Here is a 22,803-nt window from a genome sequence, read left to right on the forward strand (position 1 = left end):
ACATACAAATATTGCACATATTTTCATTCGCGCTACTCCCCACCCGCACGGAATTAATTATCCACCCGCATCCCCGCCCGTGAATTTTAGGAATGTCACAATCCACCCGTTTTAGACACTTTTGTGCGGGTATCTGCGGGTACACGACCCATTGCAGGACTCTAATCTATACATTTTCAAGATATAGTATGTTTTTTAGCAGCATCTAGTGGTGAGATTGTGAATTGCAACCAACCTCAATTTCGAAATGCAACGAGAAGCTACGGTAGCTGCCACAGGACAAACAAGTTGTCGTCTGAGACAACATAGGGACGATTTGCGCTCTATTGGACAATTTGTCCATTTGGGCTATACTATAGAAACATGACTGTGACATCCACGTAAGGAGCCCCGCGGCATATGAAAATAAAAACGGCTCATTCTAAGATAATAAAAACAATACAGTTCAGTATGCAAGGTCTTTATATAGATAATTATGTAGATTATATTGCATTGTTGTGAAGAGATCCTCCTAAAAGTTACACAATGTACCTTTAAATTACATATACTGTATATACACAAGCAGTTTGGATGGATATTTCATAGGATATATGCATATACAATGAACAGAATACGATATGATGATTTTAGGGCATCGTAATCTTGCTGTTTTAGCCGACTCTTTTTTTTAGATATAAACAGAAAAAACAGCAAATATGTATACAAATTAAGAAAAAAAAGAACAAAGTGGCTTTTTCGAAGTGTTGATCGACCCCTCTTGGCAGTAAACCTTTTTTGAACTCTTTTAAGGAGACTAAAGTCCTTAAATCATTAGACTAAAATTAGGCTTTAATTTAATTTCCATTCATTGCTCTAGTGTAAGGGGAGGTCACACTGAATACTTGAAACTTTATTATATACAAATTGTATTTGATTTTTATTCTGTTCTGATACAGCATACACATTTTTCTGGTTGTACTTCAATAAGAGACTAAGAAATAATTATATATGGTAGTCATTGTTCCACTGCAAAAGCAACAAATCTAAAGACAACACTGTTGCTTTTGCACAGTACATTTATTAGCAGAACTGGAACAAAGTTCATGGTGTTTTGGAAACAAAAACAAAATGTCCAATGGCAAATTCTCCTTTACAATGTGTGGGATGGTGAAGGAACCATAATGGTGTGTTTATGCCTCAGGGTCTTTAGCCTGTAAATGATTTTCTGCAGGTGTGTAGACACTGGAACATGTTACGTTTCATTGACTTTATTCACTTTCCGTCTGAAATCCATTCGAGATTATCTCTTTATGCATTTTACGTTGTGCACTGTAAAGAAAGGATAGCTAACATAATGTTTTCTTATTCCTTGAATATAATTGTAACACAAAAGGTTGCTTAACAAAACAAACTTTTCCTTCTTTAGTCTTTTTCACTCTTACGACATCCATAATGTATATAAGATTGTTTGGTCACAGACCAAAAACATATGTGACTCGTGCTGGCAAAATGAGTCGGAATGCACACAGTGTAATTTCGAGCTACAAAAGAAAGTATAAATATCGATTTTGGTTGAAATTCAGATTTTCAGACTTAAAAAAAAATATTCATTCAATTTACTCAATCTTTTAAGGTAAGTGGTTGCAATCAATTTATTTATGCTACATAAAAAAACGAGAAAAAAAACGTTTACTATCATCTAGCAATCCCAATGCTCTAAAATGATTCGCAGAATAAAAGTTTTTGTTTAGATAATTAATTATATATTTAATAGTTTTAATGTAATAATTATGTACATACACACACACACACACACACACACACACACACACACACACACACACACACACACACACACACACGCATGTATATATTAAAAAAATTATTGTGTATATTTAACCACACACACATACACTGTAAAAAATACTTTGCTGCCTTAAAATTTTTTGTTGAATCAACTTGGATTTACAAGTCATTTCAACTTAATATTATTTCTTGACTAGAGATGAGTTGTTTTAACTACAGGTGAGTTGTTATAAAATTAAGTTGACTTTTCTCAACTATATTTTATAAGTTGTGGCAACTCATCTCTGTTGACATGACTTGTAAATATGAGTTGATTTAACAAAATTTTTTAAGGCAGCAAAGTATTTTTTACAGTGTACATATATTCATGTCAGATTTTTTATTTATATATATATTTTTTAATTTATATATAATATAGAATATATAAAAATATAAATAAATATATATACACATGTAAATGTGTATATATATTTAAGTGTGTGTATTTATAAGTACATAATAATTACACACACTCATATATTTCGCCAAAAATCACTTTTATTTTGTATGCGATTTATCGCGATAAATCTTTTCCCAGCCCTAGTTTTTTTTATAAAGAATGTTAAAAGTTAAACAACTCATTTTTGAAAATTAGCTCACTCCGACTAATTTTGATTAAAAAAAAAGATTAAGTGCATCAACTTAAAAAAGTAAGTTATCTAATTGCCTTATAGAAATATTCCATTTTCTTAAAAGAAAAATCCAGATAATTTACTCACCACCATGTCATCCAAAATGTTGATGTCTTTCTTTGTTTCAGTCGAGAAGAAAATATGTTTTTTGAGGAAAACATTCCAGGATTTTTCTTATTTTAATGGACTTTAATAGACACCAACAATTAATACTTAACTCAACACTTAACATTTTTTTCAAGGAGTTTCAAAGGACTATAAACAATCCCAAACGAGGCACAAGGGTCCTATCTAGCGAAACGATTGTCATATATGACAATAAAAATAACAAATATACACTTTTAAACCACAACTTCGTCAAGATCCGGTCGTGATGCGCCAGCGTGACCCCACGAATACGTCATGACGTCAAGAGGTCACAGAGGACGAACGCGAAACTCCGCCCCAGTGTTTACAAATGTTGAGAAAGAGGACCGTTCCGACGTGGTTGTATGTCAACAGATACTAATTAATGGCTTTGTGTCAGTTTATTGTTTAAAATGGTCCGCAAATGTGCGTTTTATATATGTAACACAGGACCTCCCTACGTCACTACGCATTTACGTTAGATCGCTCTGGACCGGACCCAGACGAAAAGCTGTGCTTTAAAAGTGCACATTCTTCACTTTTCTTGTCAAAAATGACAATCGTTTTTCTAGATAAGACCCTTATGCCTCGTTTGGGATCGTTTAGAGTTCTTGAAACTGCAATTTTAAACTGTATTAAAACTGTTAAGCATTGGGGTCCATTAAAATGAGAAAAATCCTAGAATGTTTTCCTCAAAAAACATAATTTCTTCTCGACTGAACAAAGAAAGACATCAACATTTTGCATGACATGGTGGTGAGTAAATTATCTGGATTTTTCTTTTAAGAAAATGGAATATTACTTTAAATTTGCCTTTGAGATAAATTCAACTTATAAATATTAATTAACTCAAAAAAGTTGTGTAAAAATGTTGTGTCAACTAATATTTTTAGGTTGAATTAACTTTTTTACAGGCAATCAGGTAACACTTATTTAGGTTAAACCAACTTTTTAGAGTGTATTTTTAAATACAGTAATTAAGAAATGACTTTTATAGGTTTGACCTTCTGTGACTATAAATAACACCAGCCTTACTGTGTATCTGCAGACACAATATCACCGAAACATAAAATCCAAAAGTTTTCTCTTGCACAAAACATTAGATGTTTGATTAAAACAGCTTCATTATGCAGCTTCACTAATAATATAATATTGATATCTTTAATATTGACACTGTAAGGTCACGGGAAATCAATGAGCGAACACAAACCGATGCTACATAACCTCAACATTATATTATGAGACTTTAGTCTGAATTTCACAGACAGGATCACATTCATAATTCACAATACATACCCAAACAATCTGATACCATCACCATAGTACCACAACAGTGTATATACATAAACTTTCATGAAACCTGAACCTGCACTGGAGTCAGCATTTTCTATTCACTGAATCTGTCATTGTGGAAAGACTCGCTGTAAAATCACAGCACCTTTCATTTCTGTTTACTTAAAAACACACGCCACACCAAAGGTCACCTTGTGACGTCAATGGCTGGTTTTGTGCGTCTAGATATAGCAGACTGACTGTAAAATCTAGAGCAATGCAAATTTTAAAGCAGTGTTTATTTTCAGTCGCATCCCAGAATCCCATATTTTTGGAAAAGTTCAGCAAATTTCCAGGCAGCGGGTTTCAACGTAGCATGACCATTGTGTTGTTGAATGGCGGTTAAGCCCTGGTCCTATTACATAATCCCACTGTCATCACCTTTTCTCCAACACAACCGGTTGCAATGTCTTCTTATGTATGAGGAATATATACATATATACGCTAGCAGTCAAATGTTTAGACACTTACTCATACAGTACTTTAACATTACAGTTTTACACATTATACAACTAGATGAGGTAAAAGTGTGTGAACAAACTTTATGTTGGCTTGAGAAAGCCTAGTCTAAGAGAAAGAGATGGATAGTTTGACAATAGATAGATAGATAGATAGATAGGTAGGTAGGTAGGTAGATAGAGTAGATATGTGTGTGTCTGTGACTGACCATGTGTTTGCGAGTATGTATGTGTTTGTGACCATGTGTTTGCGAGTATGTATGTGTCTGTAATTTTGTGCTTGTGTGTATAATTGTGTGTGGTTGTGTATGTCTATGTATGTTTTGTGTGTGTTGTGCATGTTTTTGTGTGTCTTAAGCGAGTAAGTCTGTGTGTGTAATTGTGTATGTCTGTGTGTTTTTTGCATGTTGTGTATGTTTATATGTGTGTCTGTGCGTTTCTGCAAGTATGTTTGTGTGTTTGTTTGTGTTATTGTGTGCGGTTGTGTATGTCTGTCTGTGTGGTTGTGTGTATGTTTATGTGTGTGTCTATGTGAGTATGTTTGTGATTTTGTGTTTGTGTGTGTAATTGTGTATGTCGTGTAATTGTGTGTGGTTGTGTATGTCTAAGTGTGTTTTGTGTATGTTTATATGTGTGTCTCTGCGTTTGTGTGAGTATGTTTGTGATTTTGTGTTTGTGTGTGGTTGTGTATGTCTGTGTGTGTTTTGTGTGTGTTTTGTGTGTATGTTTATGTGTGTGCGTTTGTGTGTGTTTGTGGTGGTTTTGCGTTTGTGTGTGGTTGTGTATGTCTGGGTGTGTTTTGTGTGTATGTTTATGTGTGCATCTGTGCGTTTATGTGGGTATGTTTATGTGTGTAATTGTGTGTGGTTGTGTATGTCTGTGTGTTTTGTGTAGGTTTATATGTGTGTCTCTGCTTTTGTGTGAGAATGTTTGTGATTTTGTGTGTAATTGTGTATATTGTGTTATTGTGTGTGGTTGTGTATGTCGAAGTGTGTTTTGTGTATGTTGATATGTGTGTCTCTGCGTTTGTGTGAGTATGTTTGTGATTTTGTGTATGTCGTGTAATTGTGTGTGGTTGTGTATGTCTAAGTGTGTTTTGTGTATGTTTATATGTGTGTCTCTGCGTTTGTGTGAGTATGTTTGTGATTTTGTGTTTGTGTGTGGTTGTGTATGTCTGGGTGTGTTTTGTGTGTATGTTTATGTGTGCATCTGTGCGTTTATGTGAGTATGTTTATGTGTGTTATTGTGTGTGTCGTGTAATTGTGCGTGGTTGTGTATGTCTGTGTGTTTTGTGTAGGTTTATGTGTGTGTCTCTGCGTTTGTGTGAGAATGTTTGTGATTTTGTGTGTAATTGTGTATATTGTGTTATTGTGTGTGGTTGTGTATGTCTAAGTGTGTTTTGTGTATGTTTATATGTGTGTCTCTGCGTTTGTGTGAGTATGTTTGTGATTTTGTGTTTGTGTGTGGTTGTGTATGTCTGGGTGTGTTTTGTGTGTATGTTTATGTGTGCATCTGTGCGTTTATGTGAGTATGTTTATGTGTGTTATTGTGTGTGTCGTGTAATTGTGCGTGGTTGTGTATGTCTGTGTGTTTTGTGTAGGTTTATGTGTGTGTCTCTGCGTTTGTGTGAGAATGTTTGTGATTTTGTGTGTAATTGTGTATATTGTGTTATTGTGTGTGGTTGTGTATGTCTAAGTGTGTTTTGTGTATGTTTATATGTGTGTCTCTGCGTTTGTGTGAGTATGTTTGTGATTTTGTGTTTGTGTGTGGTTGTGTATGTCTGGGTGTGTTTTGTGTGTATGTTTATGTGTGCATCTGTGCGTTTATGTGGGTATGTTTATGTGTGTAATTGTGTGTGTCGTGTAATTGTGTGTGGTTGTGTATGTCTGTGTGTTTTGTGTAGGTTTATATGTGTGTCTCTGCTTTTGTGTGAGAATGTTTGTGATTTTGTGTGTAATTGTGTATATTGTGTTATTGTGTGTGGTTGTGTATGTCGAAGTGTGTTTTGTGTATGTTTATATGTGTGTGTCTGCGTTTGTGTGAGTATGTTTGTGATTTTGTGTATGTCGTGTAATTGTGTGTGGTTGTGTATGTCTAAGTGTGTTTTGTGTATGTTTATATGTGTGTCTCTGCGTTTGTGTGAGTATGTTTGTGATTTTGTGTTTGTGTGTGGTTGTGTATGTCTGGGTGTTTGTTTTGTGTGTATGTTTATGTGTGCATCTGTGCGTTTATGTGAGTATGTTTATGTGTGTTATTGTGTGTGTCGTGTAATTGTGCGTGGTTGTGTATGTCTGTGTGTTTTGTGTAGGTTTATGTGTGTGTCTCTGCGTTTGTGTGAGAATGTTTGTGATTTTGTGTGTAATTGTGTATATTGTGTTATTGTGTGTGGTTGTGTATGTCTAAGTGTGTTTTGTGTATGTTTATATGTGTGTCTCTGCGTTTGTGTGAGTATGTTTGTGATTTTGTGTATGTCGTGTAATTGTGTGTGGTTGTGTATGTCTAAGTGTGTTTTGTGTATGTTTATATGTGTGTCTCTGCGTTTGTGTGAGTATGTTTGTGATTTTGTGTTTGTGTGTGGTTGTGTATGTCTGTGTGTGTTTTGTGTGTATGTTTATGTGTATGTCTGTGCGTTTATGTGAGTATGTTTGTGTTTGATTGTGTGTGTAATTGTGTATGTCTGTGTGTTTTGTGTATGTTTATATGTGTGTCTGTGCGTTTCTGTTTGCTTGTGATTTTGTGTTTGTGTATGTCTGTGTGTTTTGTGTAACTGTGTGTGGTTGTGTATTTTTATGCATGTGTCTGTGGCTGTTTGTGCAAGTATGTTTGTGTTGTATGTGTTATTTTGTGTTTGTGTCTGTAATTGTGTGTGGTTATGTATGTCTGTGTGTTTTGTGTATGTTGTGTAACTGTGTGTGGTTGTGTATGTCTGTGTGTGTTGTGTATTTTTATGCATATGTCTGTGCCTGTTTGTGCAAGTATGTTTGTGTTGTATGTGTTATTTTGTGTTTGTGTCTGTAATTGTGTATGTCTGTGTATTGTGTATGTCTGTGTTTTGTGTATGTTGTGTAATTGCGTGTGGTTGTGTATGTTGTGTATTTTTATGCGTGTCTCTGTGCCTGTTTGTGCAAGTATGTTTGTGATGTATGTGTTATTTTGTATTTGCGTCTGTAATTGTGTGTGGTTGTGTATGTCTGTGGGTGTTGTGTATTTTTATGTGCGTGTCTGTGCCTGTTTGTGCAGGTATGTTTGTGTTGAATGTGTTATTTTGTATTTGTGTCTGTAATTGTGTGTTGTTGTGTATGTCTGTGTGTTTTGTGTGTGTGTTGTGTATTATTATATGTTATATGTGTCTGTGCCTGTTTGTGTGTTTGTGCAAGTATGTTTGTGTTGTACGTGGTATTTTGTGTTTGTGTCTGTAATTGTGTATGTCTGTGTTTTGTGTATGTTGTGTAATTGCGTGTGGTTGTGTATGTTGTGTATTTTTATGCGCGTCTCTGTGCCGGTTTGTGCAAGTATGCTTGTGTTGTACGTGTTATTTTGTATTTGTGTCTGTAATTGTGTGTTGTTGTGTATGTCTGTGTGTTTTGTGTGTGTGTTGTGTATTATTATATGTTATATGTGTCTGTGCCTGTTTGTGCGAGTGTGTTTGTGTGTGTAATTCTGTGTTATTGTCTGTGTTTTGTGCACTAATATTATACACGACCCGTGTCAGAGGCACGTGAAACTTTTAAACCCGAACCTGCTCAGGGACAATGAAACACTTAATATGGACGCTTTGGTGATGGAAGCCCCGCCTTTCAGTTAAAAGAACCAATCAGTAATCGATAAAGACTGATGATTCTCTAGAACCCCATTCACACAGACCTTTGGTCCCATAAAATACCCATAAAATTGCCAGACAAGCGTCTGTGTGAACACAAACTCGTAAATCTTCTGGGTTCGTTGCCGGAAAGAGGACCTAGTCAGATACACGGGTAACCCTCTGTGTGAACAAGAAGCCGAAACAATGCCATAATGGGCGTGTCGTAGTGAGGACGCACGTGTCATCACAACACAAGTTATGGTTCAGCTCCTTAAAACGAGAGATAACATGCATATAAACATTCACCACGAGAAATGTTGCAAACTAGATTGAAGCAGTTATGTAAGGAATAATTGACGACGGGCCATTGAATTATAAGAAAATAATGCACACCAAGGTGGTAATGCGGCACGACGCGAAGCGGAGTGCCGTTACACCGCAGGTGTGCATTATTTTCAAATAATTCAAAGGACCGGAGTCAATTATTCCGCTTATACCACGGTTACCACAAACATTGCTCTGGTGCCTATTTTTAAGACATTTGAAAAATTAGGTGTGCGGTTTACAGAAAAATAATCAACACCTATAGAACATTTCTCAGCCAATCAGAATGCAGCATTCAACAGACCCGTGGTATAACAAGAAATGATAAATGAGACGCATAAACAATGACGCACGTGCCGTAGTGAGGACGCGCGTGTCATGGCAACATGAAGTTGGTTCAACTCTTTAAAATGAGGGATTTACAACATTCACGACTTGAAATGTCAGCAAACTGGACTGAAGCAATATCAGGTAAGTTAGAAACCGTAAGTTGAAACGGAGATCATTCAGCAGCATAAAAGAATATCGCGTCACGTGCTCATTTGAGCTATAATAAACAAAGATGCACGCGCGTCATCCCAACAAGATATATCGTTCAGCTCCTCAAAATGCGGGTTTTAAATGCATATAAACAATCACAATGAGAAATGTCTGAAAACTGTATAAAAGCAGAGATCAGGGAGCTCATCAAATATCCACTCTGAAGCTAAGATCATTCACCAGCATTAGAACGGCGCGTCATGCGCTCCTTTATAATCTTATCATAAACAAAAATGCACGCAAGTGGATGAATTGAGAAGCAGCAAGTAACCGGCGTGGTCTAGATGTTCGGAGCTTTTCATAAAAATAACATTAAGCTCTCGTCTAGCGAATCCAATGCTCTAAATGGTCATTAAACATCTAAAATTATCTTTATCTGCACGTTTCCTGAGAAGTGTACCGTCCCAAATCCATATAAAGCAAAGATGCGTCTTCTTTCACTTTTTAGTTTAGTTTTTAAAGCATTCAGAAATTATAGAAAATAGACTGCAGGACTTGCTTGATGTTAAAATAATTATTAAGAGAGATAAAGTTCGGGACCTGATTGATGTTAAAAGAGTTATTAAGAGTGGCAAGGCTCAAAAGCGATGTCTGACGCAGACGTCTTTAGCGCATGCACACAAACATGCGAGTGCGCGACCCAGATATATATAGACATCTTACACAAAATTACAGTTTTAAAAATATCTGTTTTGACAAGAATTCACGCAGGTATGACCTATAATCTGTTATATCTGAAGTGAATGTTTGGTTAACTGTTAAGGAAAAGTATCTGTTGTTTCATTATATTAAACCCTTGCATTAGCCTACAGGATCTTAAAGCGGTCTGTCTCAATGTCAAAATTAAACAATAAAAGAAAAACATATATGTAGTAACATATATTGATATTGATTTTGCTCTGCGTAAACAGGTGTAGTTATGTCATGCTTTATCAGATTCCAACAATTGTTCCAATGGTTTTGAAGTTTTTTAATAGAGAATGTTAAAATATAAATGACTAATTTTTGAAAATGTAAACAGGCTGTTGTAGACATACATTTTCATATAGCATATATATTGACCAAATCCATGCTGATTAGAGCATTAAAAACTTGAAAAGTGTTACATTTAGGTAAATTTAGAACAGATAAAAATAATTTATTGACAGCCCTAATAAATATATATTAAAATAGCTGAAATACATAACTTCGTTTTGGTAAAATCATAGTAGCTGCAATTATTAAAAATGTAAAACTTGTTTTCATTAAATGTAAAAAATGTTCATTGAACTACCCCCTTCTTTCTTGTTTACTATCATTTTCCACAGAATTAAAGCAATCTCATGCTAAATTTTAGAAAAAAATAATTATTATTTGTTTAGTCGACTAATCGTTTCAATAGTCGGTGACTAGTCGACTATTAAAATAGTCGTTAGTTGCAGCCCTAGAGGCAGGGATCAATCGATATCAAAGTGCCCATTGGGTTATGATAAATATATTATTTGATCATCTAAGCAAAACAACATTTCCAATTCAATCTTGCTAGCAACCATATAGCTTTCATCAAATGCTAACCTCAGCGCCTATATCCAATATTACATACAACGTATCCCATTCAACGTACACATAATGCAAGTGATGACAGCACACATCACCACTTTATTTTAATGGAGAGGATTAAAGCCTGTCTTTACTGCACCATAGCATAGTGATACATCAACATGATTTTACCTTAGAAGACATTAACCACAGCAGAAATTAAAACCTTTCGGTCTCTGTGTTTAACCCAGAGGCCTCGTCTTTCAGTCTGTTCCTCACACACGGCTTTCAAATTACATCGGATGATTCAGGAGGACACAGGCGAGATAAGATGTTTCATATCATTCACATCAATCAGTCAAACTTCATTAAAGGAAGATTACATCGTTTAAACTCCTCAGATGAAATCTGCTTGCTATGTGGACGGCGGGCAGGGTTTGCGTGACACTTCTTAATTAAATATAATGTTGCTGCTTCTTCACCATCCTAAACTGCCTTTGAACCTTTGACTGGGGAACTTGTAAGCAAAGGAAGTGAATGGAGAGGAATTGTTGGAGATTGATCCGATTGTGAAATGGATACCATTAGGTTTATCTTTATCAGATAACAGAACTATGTGAAATGCATGTGACCCTAAACTAATGCAAACTCTGCCCTCTTTACAGCAGCTCAGTTTAGATGTCTCAGAGGAAATCAAACATCAAGGGACGTTAATCAGCCTAGATTTAGATTTCATTATGAGGCTATAATGAAAACAAATTGAAACCTAGTTATGCGAGATACTGTAAAAATAAAAGTTGTGATCTAGTTTGCATCGATTGTAATCAGGCCTTAAAGTCCCAATGAAATCAAAACAGACAATTCGTATTTTTCAATATAATTTTGCAGTGTTTATTATAAACAATTCCTCTGTGTACACTGTACACCGTGCAGGGCCGCTGGAAGTCATTTTGAACAGGGGGTGCTGTGAATTTTTTTTTTTAACAAAAAACCTATGAGCCTATAGGCCTATTTAAAATACATTTTAAAAATAAATACATTGAGTTTCATTACTTTATTGTCATATACACTTCAGTGCACACAGCCAGGGTCTGAAACACACAGACATCATCAGTTCTCAGATGCATATATGCGCTATTAATCAGAAGCAGAAATACTTTTAATAATCCCAGGGGGAATTACTTTCGTTACAACTTCAGATATACATACATATATTAACATACAACATATTATATTATAACAACATATAGTATTAACTAATTTTCAATGTCCATGCGGCAGTGGCGGATGCAGAACGTGACATATGGGTGGGCATGGATTAAGTCAGGGTGTGTCAGTTTTGAATAAGAAACTATAACAAGTCTATACAATTCGTCAAAACTTCACGAATCACAAGCGAATTGGTGAGAACACTAATTTAAACAGCATACACACACACACAAACTGCACGTCACATTTTTGACATTATTGATACTTTAAATTGTCATGCAACGTGCCATTAATTAAGCCTTTTTGGTAAAAAAAGTTATTGGGCTGTCATAGGTCATCATAGCCTACAAAAAAAGAACCTGCACACAGTGACTAGAAATATAAATGAACTCAATAAACTTAATACTTTTTTAAATAGCCTATTAAAGTGTTTATTACAAATAAATTAGGCCACTAAATGCTTAAAATTAAGCTTCTATCTAACATCATATTCTCTTCATGCAAATAACTAAAAAAATATTTTCGTTCTCACGTTTAAGTTAACTTACTAAAGAAAGAAAGAAAGAAAAGGGGAATTAATAATGTTAGACTCTGGGGTTAAACGAAATGACAAATAAATAAACATTTAATTCACTTTTTGATGAGCACAAGAGCAAGCGGGTAGCCTACTCGTGTAGCGTGAAGAGCGGAGCCGAGGAGCGCGCATATCAGACGTGAACACGAAAGGAATAATGGGTTTAATTATGCTTTCACTTCATTTCCTGACAGTTTCACTTGTTAGTGAAGATAGTAATGACTGACAATATGACGCCGAATTACATACAATATTATTACCTAACTAAATCTGAGAGAATGCAAACACATTACAATATTTTTTCCTCCGCCCGACGGGCAGGGCGCAGATACATTTTTGTAGCCCGACAGGAATTCGCCATAGCCCCGGGAAGTCGGGCTAGCGATTTTGCGAGCCCTGCATAGGTTTGTTTTTTAGAAAGACTTTCTTTAAAGTGAATTTCGTTTTGTATAAATTGTATCTTAATATTAATCAATGTTTAATCAAACAATTGCCTCGATTTAATAAATAAGAAGCAAGAACGTCGGGTGTGGTGTGGATTGAAGTGAACCCACTATTTCCGCAGCCTACGTCTTTCTGCTTTTAATGCATTTCTTAAATTGATGTCTCAATTACACAGTAGGCTTATAGAAAGTTATGATAGGCTATTTGTTGCTTAAAAGCAATAGGTTATATTGTATAAAGTGTATCAATAAACGTGGCCTGACTTATAGTACTGAATTACAGAGCTAACAACATCACTGTGATCAGAGATGCTTTCTTTCTATTTTTTTACCCCGCTCTGTCATATTTGTTGTGTGTTTATGTTATTGAGAGGAAAGCGCGCAGCACATATTTATAACGTGTTGTTAATCAAAATACGTTTTCCACTTGCTTGCAAGAAAAGTTCTCAAAGTGATCATGCAACATTCAACTGCTTTACAATAGTTTTTTAAATAGTCCGCGCCTGCCATGCGGACGAACATTTTACTTTCGTTTTTAAGTTAGGATCACACAACGATTAACAGTGGTAAAATATTCTCACAGTAACATACAGTATATTTTTATAAGGTTCTTTTTTTTACTATTACTGTACTATTACTGTCTTTTTTAAAATTATAAATATTTCATAAATTGAACAAAATTATTAAATGGGTTCAGTTCTGATATTGCCTATACTTTTATAAAGAAATATATGGTGTATAATAAATTTTTTAGAATATATTAGGCTTTATATAAGGTTTGTACTCTAAAAATACTTTATTTGTTACAAACAAGAGATAAAGAATTTCCAAACGTTCTCATCTCACCATATCCACAGGTACAGAGTCATTATATACAAAAAATCCGTGGGGTAGCATTTTAAAAACATTTAAAAATAGATGCATTTGTTTAAAGCAAAACATTTATTTACTTAGCTACAGATGAAGCAGCTCTTTACGCCCTCTAATCGGTCATCATTTATGTCTAATGACCCAATAATAATCTTTTACATTTTAATCCTTTAATTTTTCATATTAAAATGCGTTTTTGTGCTGCTGCGTCTCGGGTAGCATAATTAGCAAACCCAGATTGTCATCCCGTTAATATTGTATGCGCATTTTATCAACGCGCTCTTTACTCAAGCAAAAGACACTCGCTTCGCGCATTGCGCCGGTTGTATAATACAGTCCAAAGTCTCTCGTGAGCTAGAGGACGAATGCCCAGAGAGTTCAGAATTTATGTGTGGGAATGCATCAGCGAAAGGAGTGTGAGTCTTTTCTGGGTCATGGTGCTGCGTACCCATGTCCTCAAAAGACTCAAGGCAGAGAAAGTGCGCTCGGATGAGGCCACGGAGATGGGTAGGCACAGACAGTAATGAAATTAAAATCCAAATACACATAATGGCCTACATGTGTCAAAATAATTTCCTAAAATATTCATAAGAAATATATACATTGTGCAAAATATTTTAATTTAAAAAAAGTTCTCCTTCTCGCCAATAGGTGGTGCTGCAGCACCCGCAGCACCCCCACTTCCCGCGGCCATGACACCGTGTGCACAATTATTAGGCAAGTTGTATTTTTGAGGATTACTTGTTGTTGAAACAGTGCTCTTGGTAAATTCAAAATGTTTACAAACCCTCAAACCTGAACATTTATATTAAAAGTGAAGTTTTGGCTTTAAAAGAATATTTGAAGAGGTTCCAAAACGCGATAAACGCTATTTTTGAAATAAATGAGTTACTGCCAAAATCAGTATTATATCAGGTCAGTATTTAAAAGTAAATTCTTAATTTTATGCAAAATCCAATATCCGCAGTGTTATTCTGTCATCTTTTCTCCCTTTTTTCCCAAAACGCGATATACGGGTGATTCTCACGAAAACTTGGTTTTAAAAATGTCAAGCATGAAAATGTAAAAATTGCTTACATTTACTTTTTTTCCCACCAGACATTGAAAAACAAAGTCTGGAGTAAATGGGAACATTAATTTAAAAACTTTTACTTATCATTTAACACTTTTTGTAACATAATTTAAAAAGTTAGTCCTAAAAAATCTCATTACCGCAACAGTCAGAAAACATCGACACTGACATATTTTCAAAATGACATGACAAACCTGAAAGAACACAACTTGGAGACTCCGCACATGCATCCAAAATCAAAGCACTACGCCTCCATTAATCAAATTAACATTCAACAAGCATCTGTTGCGGCAATGACAATCAAAACGTCGTGCAAGCATTCTGACAAGACAATATTTCAAATCAACTGCAAAAAAATTATCGTACCTGATAGCCATTTTGAAGTAACTGGTCCATGTGCTTGGTCACTCAAAATCAAACTTTATTAAAATTCTGTATGTGTGCTTAAACTGTTCTCAAAAAGTGTTGCGGAGGATGAGAACATCAGGCATGGACACATCATTTTCCTAATTTTTCTTCATTTTTATTATACATGAATATTCAGTTAATATTTTTTTTCTGTCATCTAAAGTAGTCTAGCAAAACATCCATTTATTTTTTTCTTTATATTATTGTGTTAATTTGATTAAATTACAACATAACGCATGTTCAAACACAGCCGGACACATTGCGGTAATGAGAATTTCAGCAGAAAATGAGATAAAATTTCCAATTATAAATTCTTATGTTGAAATCACACATTGTGCAAGGTAGAACACAGTATTGTGTTAATTCTGATGCTTTTTAATGTTACTATATTACACATTTTAAAGCTAAAATCATTAGTGCCGTGGTGTTTCAATGGTTTCGTGAGAATCACCCATACGCCACTCCTGTTTTTCTACAGAACGCAATAAATCCACTCCACATATTACAGTGCACCATTCCTCGTAATGTAGGCGGCGCGTTGAGTACACAGAATCCTAGTTTTCCACATCTGCTTTGTACTTCGTGATCAACAAACAAACAAAAGCAAAATAATACTTTAATGGCATTGATAAACCTGTGGTTGTTTTCTGTGACGGGAAAGATTGTAAGTCATCAACATCCAATAACTTACACGGGAGGCACTCGGGAGACGGGTGCTTTTTCTCCCGACAGCATCTGTGAAGTTTATGTGATTCAAACACATTGACCCCAGGGGATCTTATGAAAAACTTTACATTATTTTACGTGAAGCCAACGAAAATCGAGCAGGACCAAAACATTTTACAGCTGATCGCTTTGAAAAATGTTAAGCGACTGCGTCAAGTATAACCGCAATGACGGTGTCATTAATATAACAAAGTAAGTGTTTTGATTAATGCCATTAATGTTTATTTTTATCAGTGTATACCACTAGTAAACTAAATGAATATATCATGGCAAAGATGAATGCACATTTATACATTGATTGAATAGATTTATAGCATTTTGAAAAAACTTATGGATTTATTGCATTTTGTAGAAAAAATAATTCGTTTTTATAATAAATCTTTGAAAATCAAGTTATGGATTTGAATTTTTTATGTTTTTATAACCTAAAGATGCTATGTGAAAGTTTGTAACAGAAAATAGTGGTTTTCATCTTGTCACTTTCTTGGTATAGAAAACACATTTTACCGAAATTTGTCAAAATGGATTTATTGCGTTTTGGAACCAACTCTTCATTTATAAGAACACCGTTATTAGGCAACTATTAGTGTGCAGAATTATTAGAAAATGGATGAAAAACAAAGATTTTCCCATCTCGCTAGTTTTTTCACCTGTTAAAGTAAAAGTTAAAGTATCTAGGTTGATACAAGCAGGGACCCAATTATAACACTTAAAGTCTGATTTTCATGATGTGTCCCCTTTAAGATAAACAATTTCAACTTGTTTTTATTTTATTAAGTTATGCCAACTTTGCACAAGCCAAAACTTAAAAAAGTATGTTGAATTGACTTGACATTCAAAACCAAGCTGTTTTAATTTCATGCCGCATTTTTTTATTACAGTTCATAAGGATGAGTAAATAATGTCATAATTTTCATTTTTTTGAGTGAAAAATCCATTTAATGTTAATTTCAGCATTTACAAATACATTTTTTAAATCAAAAGTTGTATTATTAGTATTAGTATTATTGGTTATTAATGTTACCAGTATTATTGGTAACATTAACAAAGATTAATAATTAATGCTGTAAACATGCTGTTGAATGAGACCTTAGTCTTACCAGTATCTCTTTCAAAATGTACACAATTTAAAATCACAACATTTTCAGGAGATTGTGATAATATGATGTGATCAAAAAGTATAATGTTGCATTGGTACTGTTAGATAAATAAACTATTCACACTTATACACTTTTTAAAACTCATGGTCCCAAAAAATGGTCCCTAGCTGTCACTGGGACTGGTACCATTTCAAGAAGTACACCTTTGCACCTAAGAGAGTTCATATTAGTACCTCAGAGGTACATATTGGTCCCAAATGTATACCTTTTATATATTAGTACCTTTTTAAAGATACTGCCCCAGTGACAGCTTGGGACCATTTTTTTTAACAGTGTAAATGAGTTTTAAAGATAGTTAAAAAAATAGTTTAAAAGAAAGAATAGTTTATATACTGTAAAAATAGGATAAACATGTCACGTTAGGATTTAGTGTGGACACCAATGTGTCTACCAATATCTCAATGCATAATGCATTTAAACTACAGCACAGTAAGAATCACTTCTTTTTTTGAAGTTTTTATGATTGAAGAACATCTGATCAACTACTTAGTTGCTCACATAACAGTTTTGAATTAGGGCAGAATCGGATTCAGAATACAGAAAAGTTAAAAACCACAGCAAATTTTTGACCTTGACCATGCTAACTTCGTACAAAAGCCTGCATTGAAAGACATAAAACACTACTTGGATTATTGTCAGATCATGACATGAATCATCCGGCATGTGGAGCTCATCCGGAGTGCTGCTGTTATAAAACCCAGAGCGGCGTAACATAACAGATTAATGTCAAACATTGATTTTTAAGTTAATTTAAAAAAATAAGTATTTTCAAACATTTGAGCCTATTTAATCTCATTTACACTTTAATAATTTAATGTTTTAACCGCATGCAGTGTCCTTCAGCCATTCAGTCTGATCTTATCATAGAAAAGGCCAAAAAAGCATTTTCAGTGTTCGGCCGAGTTTAAGTGAAAAGACTGAATACATTTTACAGAACAATAAAGATTGTGATGAGGCAACCAATATAAAGTGAGGGGCGTGTAAACTTTATAAATGCAGCAAACATGTCTGCACTGCCATTAAAGTCTCTGAGAAAGACTGCCGAACATTCTTACTATCAAAACAACACATATTCTAAAGTTAGGTGACAACTTCCTGTCAGCACAGGAAGTGAGGTCTAAAGGAGTCTGAATCACATTTACACCACAAATATATTAGGCAAGCAGAGCAGTGAATGTGAATTTAAAGGAAAACACCACAGTTTTTCAATATTTGACTATGTTCTTACCTCAACTTAGACAAATTAATACATACCTTTTTTATCAATGCGTGCACTTCATCTTTGTACAGCGTGTCGTATATTTGTTAGCAATTAGCCTAGCCCCATTCATCCCTTAGGATCCAAACAGGGATACATTCAGAAGCCACCAAACACTTCCATGTTCTCCCCATTCAAAGACTGCTACATGAGTAGTTACACCAGTAAGTATGGTGGCACAAAATAAAACGACTTTGAACAAGAATTAAATATTATGGTGACGAAAATGCTCCACAGCTTTCTGTTCTTGTATTAAGTAAAAATAAAAGAAGGAAAGATGATGGTGAATGTGCAAACGTTGTCTATTGCCTTTGTGTAATTGTTTGTAGTGTAGTGTCCTGTCTCAACATTTTCACGCGTATGCGCTGTCGTACGTGGATGGTCAATTTTTAGGCAGTGCGTGGACGTTGCACGTGGATGACTGCGTACCCTACTGATGACGAAAATTACGTCATGTGAATAACGCGTGTACGCGGACGGCCTGAGTATACATTCGGCTTTAAGTGCCCATATAAGGACTTCCTGCACTGAAATTGCCCATAAAAGAAATTAAAAGCAAAGCAAGATTGTTACGTATAAATTAGTCCTTCCAGGAAAATATTTTTTTGTGATTGTTGCGAGCAAAAAACCTTGATCTTGTGGCACGTTTTCTTAAAAAATGTGATGTAATATTCGGATATTTATGCAATTTTATGCAGTGAAATTGCGGGACCTTGCAAAAATGTCTGGATCTAGGGCGGTCACAATGATTAAATACAGTAATCGTCTCATCGCGATTGTTTGACCTCATCGTGATGATTTCAGATCACCGCAATGATTGCACATCTCTCTAAAAAACACAAGGGGGAGCTTCAGCGCCTGTATAAATGAGACATTATCAGATTAATTTTAAATATGTGTTATGTGTATTAATATTTATTGCCAGGTAAACTTAGCAAAACATTAATGTAAATAATCACAACAATGTGTGAAAATTATTTCATAAAATTAATGTCAAAGCAATAAAACAGACAATTAATTGTCATAACCGTGACTTGCAAAAACTGTGGGAACTTGCAAAAACTGTTTGCAGCTTTTCAATGATGTTCACGTCACATAATTACGTCACTTTATAACGTTCCCATGGCAACAGCGGACATGGCTGAGCTTGTGGGAGGTAAATTTTCCAACTTTCTGCCGAGATATATATGATTTTTGCTACGAAAATGCAGAGATTATGAAATCATGCAAGCCCTGCATATTTTGCGCACGGAAATCTGCAATTTATGCTGCGAAAGTGCAGCGTATTTGATAAAATGCATCCCCCGCATAAATATGCGGACTTTGGCATATTATGCGTTAAATCATGCGATTGCATAATCACGTTTTTCTGGAGGGACTGATAAATCTTTCATGTTCGAAAAAACTTTCCAAAACTTGTACGAAGCTTGGCGAAGTGCGTTCGGCACAGAAATACTCTGCTTTTTTGACACTTTGCCTATGTTTAGCATGAGGAATCCAACTCTTAAATGGTGTTAATAAGTCTAAATGCAGCTTTAGACCCCCCCCAAACATCTCAAGTGGTCATAAAGATGAAGCCTGCACTTTTTCCTCTTCCTTGTATCTTTTTTAACTCGCGCCTCTTGAGAACGACTAGCTGGCCTATCTCTGCAGCTCCACGACCCACTTTGTAAAAACTAAAATTACAACGCCACAAGGATGGGGAACGAGTCCAGTATGACACACACACACACACAAAGATTTACAGCCATCAGATAACTAAAAAAACATCTACGTGCAATCCAACAAAGTAAAACAATCGATAGATAGAAACATCCGGAGGTGGGGGTTTAGTCTGCACGATTTACTGCGCACATAAAGAGGCAATAAAAGCAGAACCTGCTATCCAGAGCATCCGAGCTCAATTCATCCAAGTTCAGGTCACAGACTGTTTACCAGCTTCACGACAGATATATAGCTTTCGAACTTTTGCTCCCTCGGTTTGTTCAGCGGGTTTTGGTTAATCAGTAAGTCAGTACAGGTCAGGAATGTCTCACAAAACATGTCCAGGTCACATTTCACCCCAAAATATAACAACAAAAACTCCTAAATCATTAATTTATCACAATGCAAACAACTGTATTGTTATATCCAACTTTTTGCTGATGTTAAACATAATTTTTAAATCTTTCTTCATTATTTTAAAAAGCACCCATCACAGAAATAATGTAGTCCAAGTTACTCTAAATCAATTTCAAGTCCTAAAGGATTCAAACTACGAAACAAGATCTTCCTACCATCTCAACCTGTCGAGGGTCCAGCTGGGTCGGTTCTGTGGCCGGGACTGCAAACTGGATTTTCCTCTTTTCTTTGGGTCCCACGGGGCCCTCAGGGGGACTTGAGGGTTCCATAATCTGCTGTCTTCTCCTCTTTAGTGTCACAAATATCAACCCTGTCTCAACATACACAAACACACACACACAAACGCAGTGTCCTCCAGACAACTCTCCGAATTATCTCTCTCCTGTACTCGAGTGTCTCAGATGTGCCGGTGTCTTCTTTTATCAGCCTGACCTCTGGTTTTGTCTCTTTCACTAGAGTCAATGTGGGACGTCCTTATATCAGCCTGGGGGCGGGAGAGAGGCGGGGCTACGAGACAGTGAGTTTTGGAAGCTGCGCTGACGTCGATTTCTAATCAGAAAAAAAGATAATCTCATCCAGCTGCCTGAGCCTCTTTTGCCCTCTATTTCTGAATAGGAGATTAATAGAGAAATATAAAGAAAGAGGGACAATTTCAATGCATCGCTCAATTTTGCATAATAAAGAAACTTTTTCATTGGAACTAACCAATCTGTGAGCTATTAAAAGTATTTAGACTTTTAAGCCATATTGAAAACATTTTTTCAGATCTATCTTTTTTCTGAAGTATTCTTGCCAGTTACATGATTGCTTTTATTGGATGTATAAAGTTCACACAGGCGTGTGTGTTTCACCAACATTTGACAATCAGAAATTGTCCAATTAGCTTTCATTTCACTTGAACATATTATCATTTAAAACCCTGCAAATTTGTTTTTTGTTTTGTGAAATGTTTTGGTTGAAAAGTGCACTTGTGTTATGTTTTGTTAAATGTGACCCTGAACCACACACCCAGTCATAAGGGTCCATTTTCTGTTTATAGATGGAACAATATTTGGCTGAGATACAACTATGTGAAAATCTGGAATCTAAGGGTGCAAAAAATCTAAATATTGAGAAAATCAGCTTTAAAGTTGTCCAAATGTATTCAATAGCAACTGCATTCACTCTCAAAAATAAAGTTTTGATATATTTAACAAATATCTTCATGGGAAATGATTTTTACTTCATATCCTAATGATTTTTGGCATAAAAAACAATAATTTTGACCCCTAAGATGTATTTTGAGCTATTGCTACAAGACGAATAAGTACCACCTGCCTAATATTTTGTTGTTGTAGTGACATTTTAAGTTTAGCTCATGTGTTCAATACATTTGTTTGGGGGCGGGGGGCTTACTGGCACTGATATCTGGTTTGTAAATATTAAAATTAACATCAAGGGGCAAACATCTTTAAACACAGAGGCAGACTTTGTATCTGTAATATAGTAAGCTCGCTTTGCAGAATAATAAAACAAAGTTTGGCAACTCCTATGCCCAAAAGTTACACAAACTCTGCTCACTAGTGATTTTATATAGAAAGGCTCATTAGCGCCACTTGGTGGATAAATGTTAGAAGCAACACTTCCTGAGTAAATTATAGGGCTGTCAAGATTAATCCATACAAAATAGAAGTTTGTTTTTGCATAATATATGTGTGTGCACTGTGTAATTATTTTGTTTATATAAATACACATGCATGTATTTAAACATGTATATGTATATTTGATATATTTATATTATATATAATTTTTTTTAAAACACACATAAATACCATATAATACAATAACATTTTTTATTTTAATTTATATATGTATGTGTGTATTTATATATACATAATAATTACACAATACACCAACAAATACATTATGCAAACACAAACCTCCATTCTGCAAGCGATCAACCCTTGTGCATTGTTCAAATTCATTACCCATTCGTGTTGTTAGTGGCCACTAAATTAAACAGCTGTAAAAATGTATCAGATGAATTTTTTTTGCATAAATCTGTTAATATAACCTCAGTACTGATCAAAACTACCAAATGTTTACAAAAAAGTTCATGACTTCTACTCTGTAATTGCCAAGTTCATAAGTGATGTCACTGATTTGAGGGGAAAAACACAAAATGACTGATTGTCAATATAAAAAGTGATTGTGGACTGGATTTTTTTCACATTTTTCACAATCTTGGGCATGTCAAAGATTAGTAAAAACATTGGCTTTGATACATTTTTAGTTTTTGTGCAGCATCAGATTTTTTTTCTCCCTCATTTATTGTTTGTGGCCATTTTTGTCCCATTGACTTCCATTATAACAACATTTTTGATTGCAGAGCCATGACACCTTATTATCATGCATTCTTGATTTTTG

The 22,803-nt window shown here is 35.0% G+C and overlaps 1 protein-coding gene across 1 annotated transcript in view; it reads right to left on the reverse strand.

The window, feature by feature from the left end:
* The window catches only part of ppp1r1b (protein phosphatase 1, regulatory (inhibitor) subunit 1B), a 28,608-nt gene extending 6,525 nt beyond the window's left edge, over positions 1 to 22,083 (reverse strand). The window contains exon 1 of the mRNA XM_055220020.2: positions 20,553 to 22,083. Coding sequence (XP_055075995.2) covers positions 20,553 to 20,666 — 114 coding nt within the window. The 5' untranslated portion in view covers positions 20,667 to 22,083. The remainder of the gene's footprint in view (positions 1 to 20,552) is intronic.
* Positions 22,084 to 22,803: the final 720 nt, after the last annotated feature.

The sequence above is a fragment of the Misgurnus anguillicaudatus genome, chromosome 20, assembly GCF_027580225.2.
Source record: "Misgurnus anguillicaudatus chromosome 20, ASM2758022v2, whole genome shotgun sequence".
In the NCBI taxonomy this organism is placed as follows: domain Eukaryota; kingdom Metazoa; phylum Chordata; class Actinopteri; order Cypriniformes; family Cobitidae; genus Misgurnus; species Misgurnus anguillicaudatus.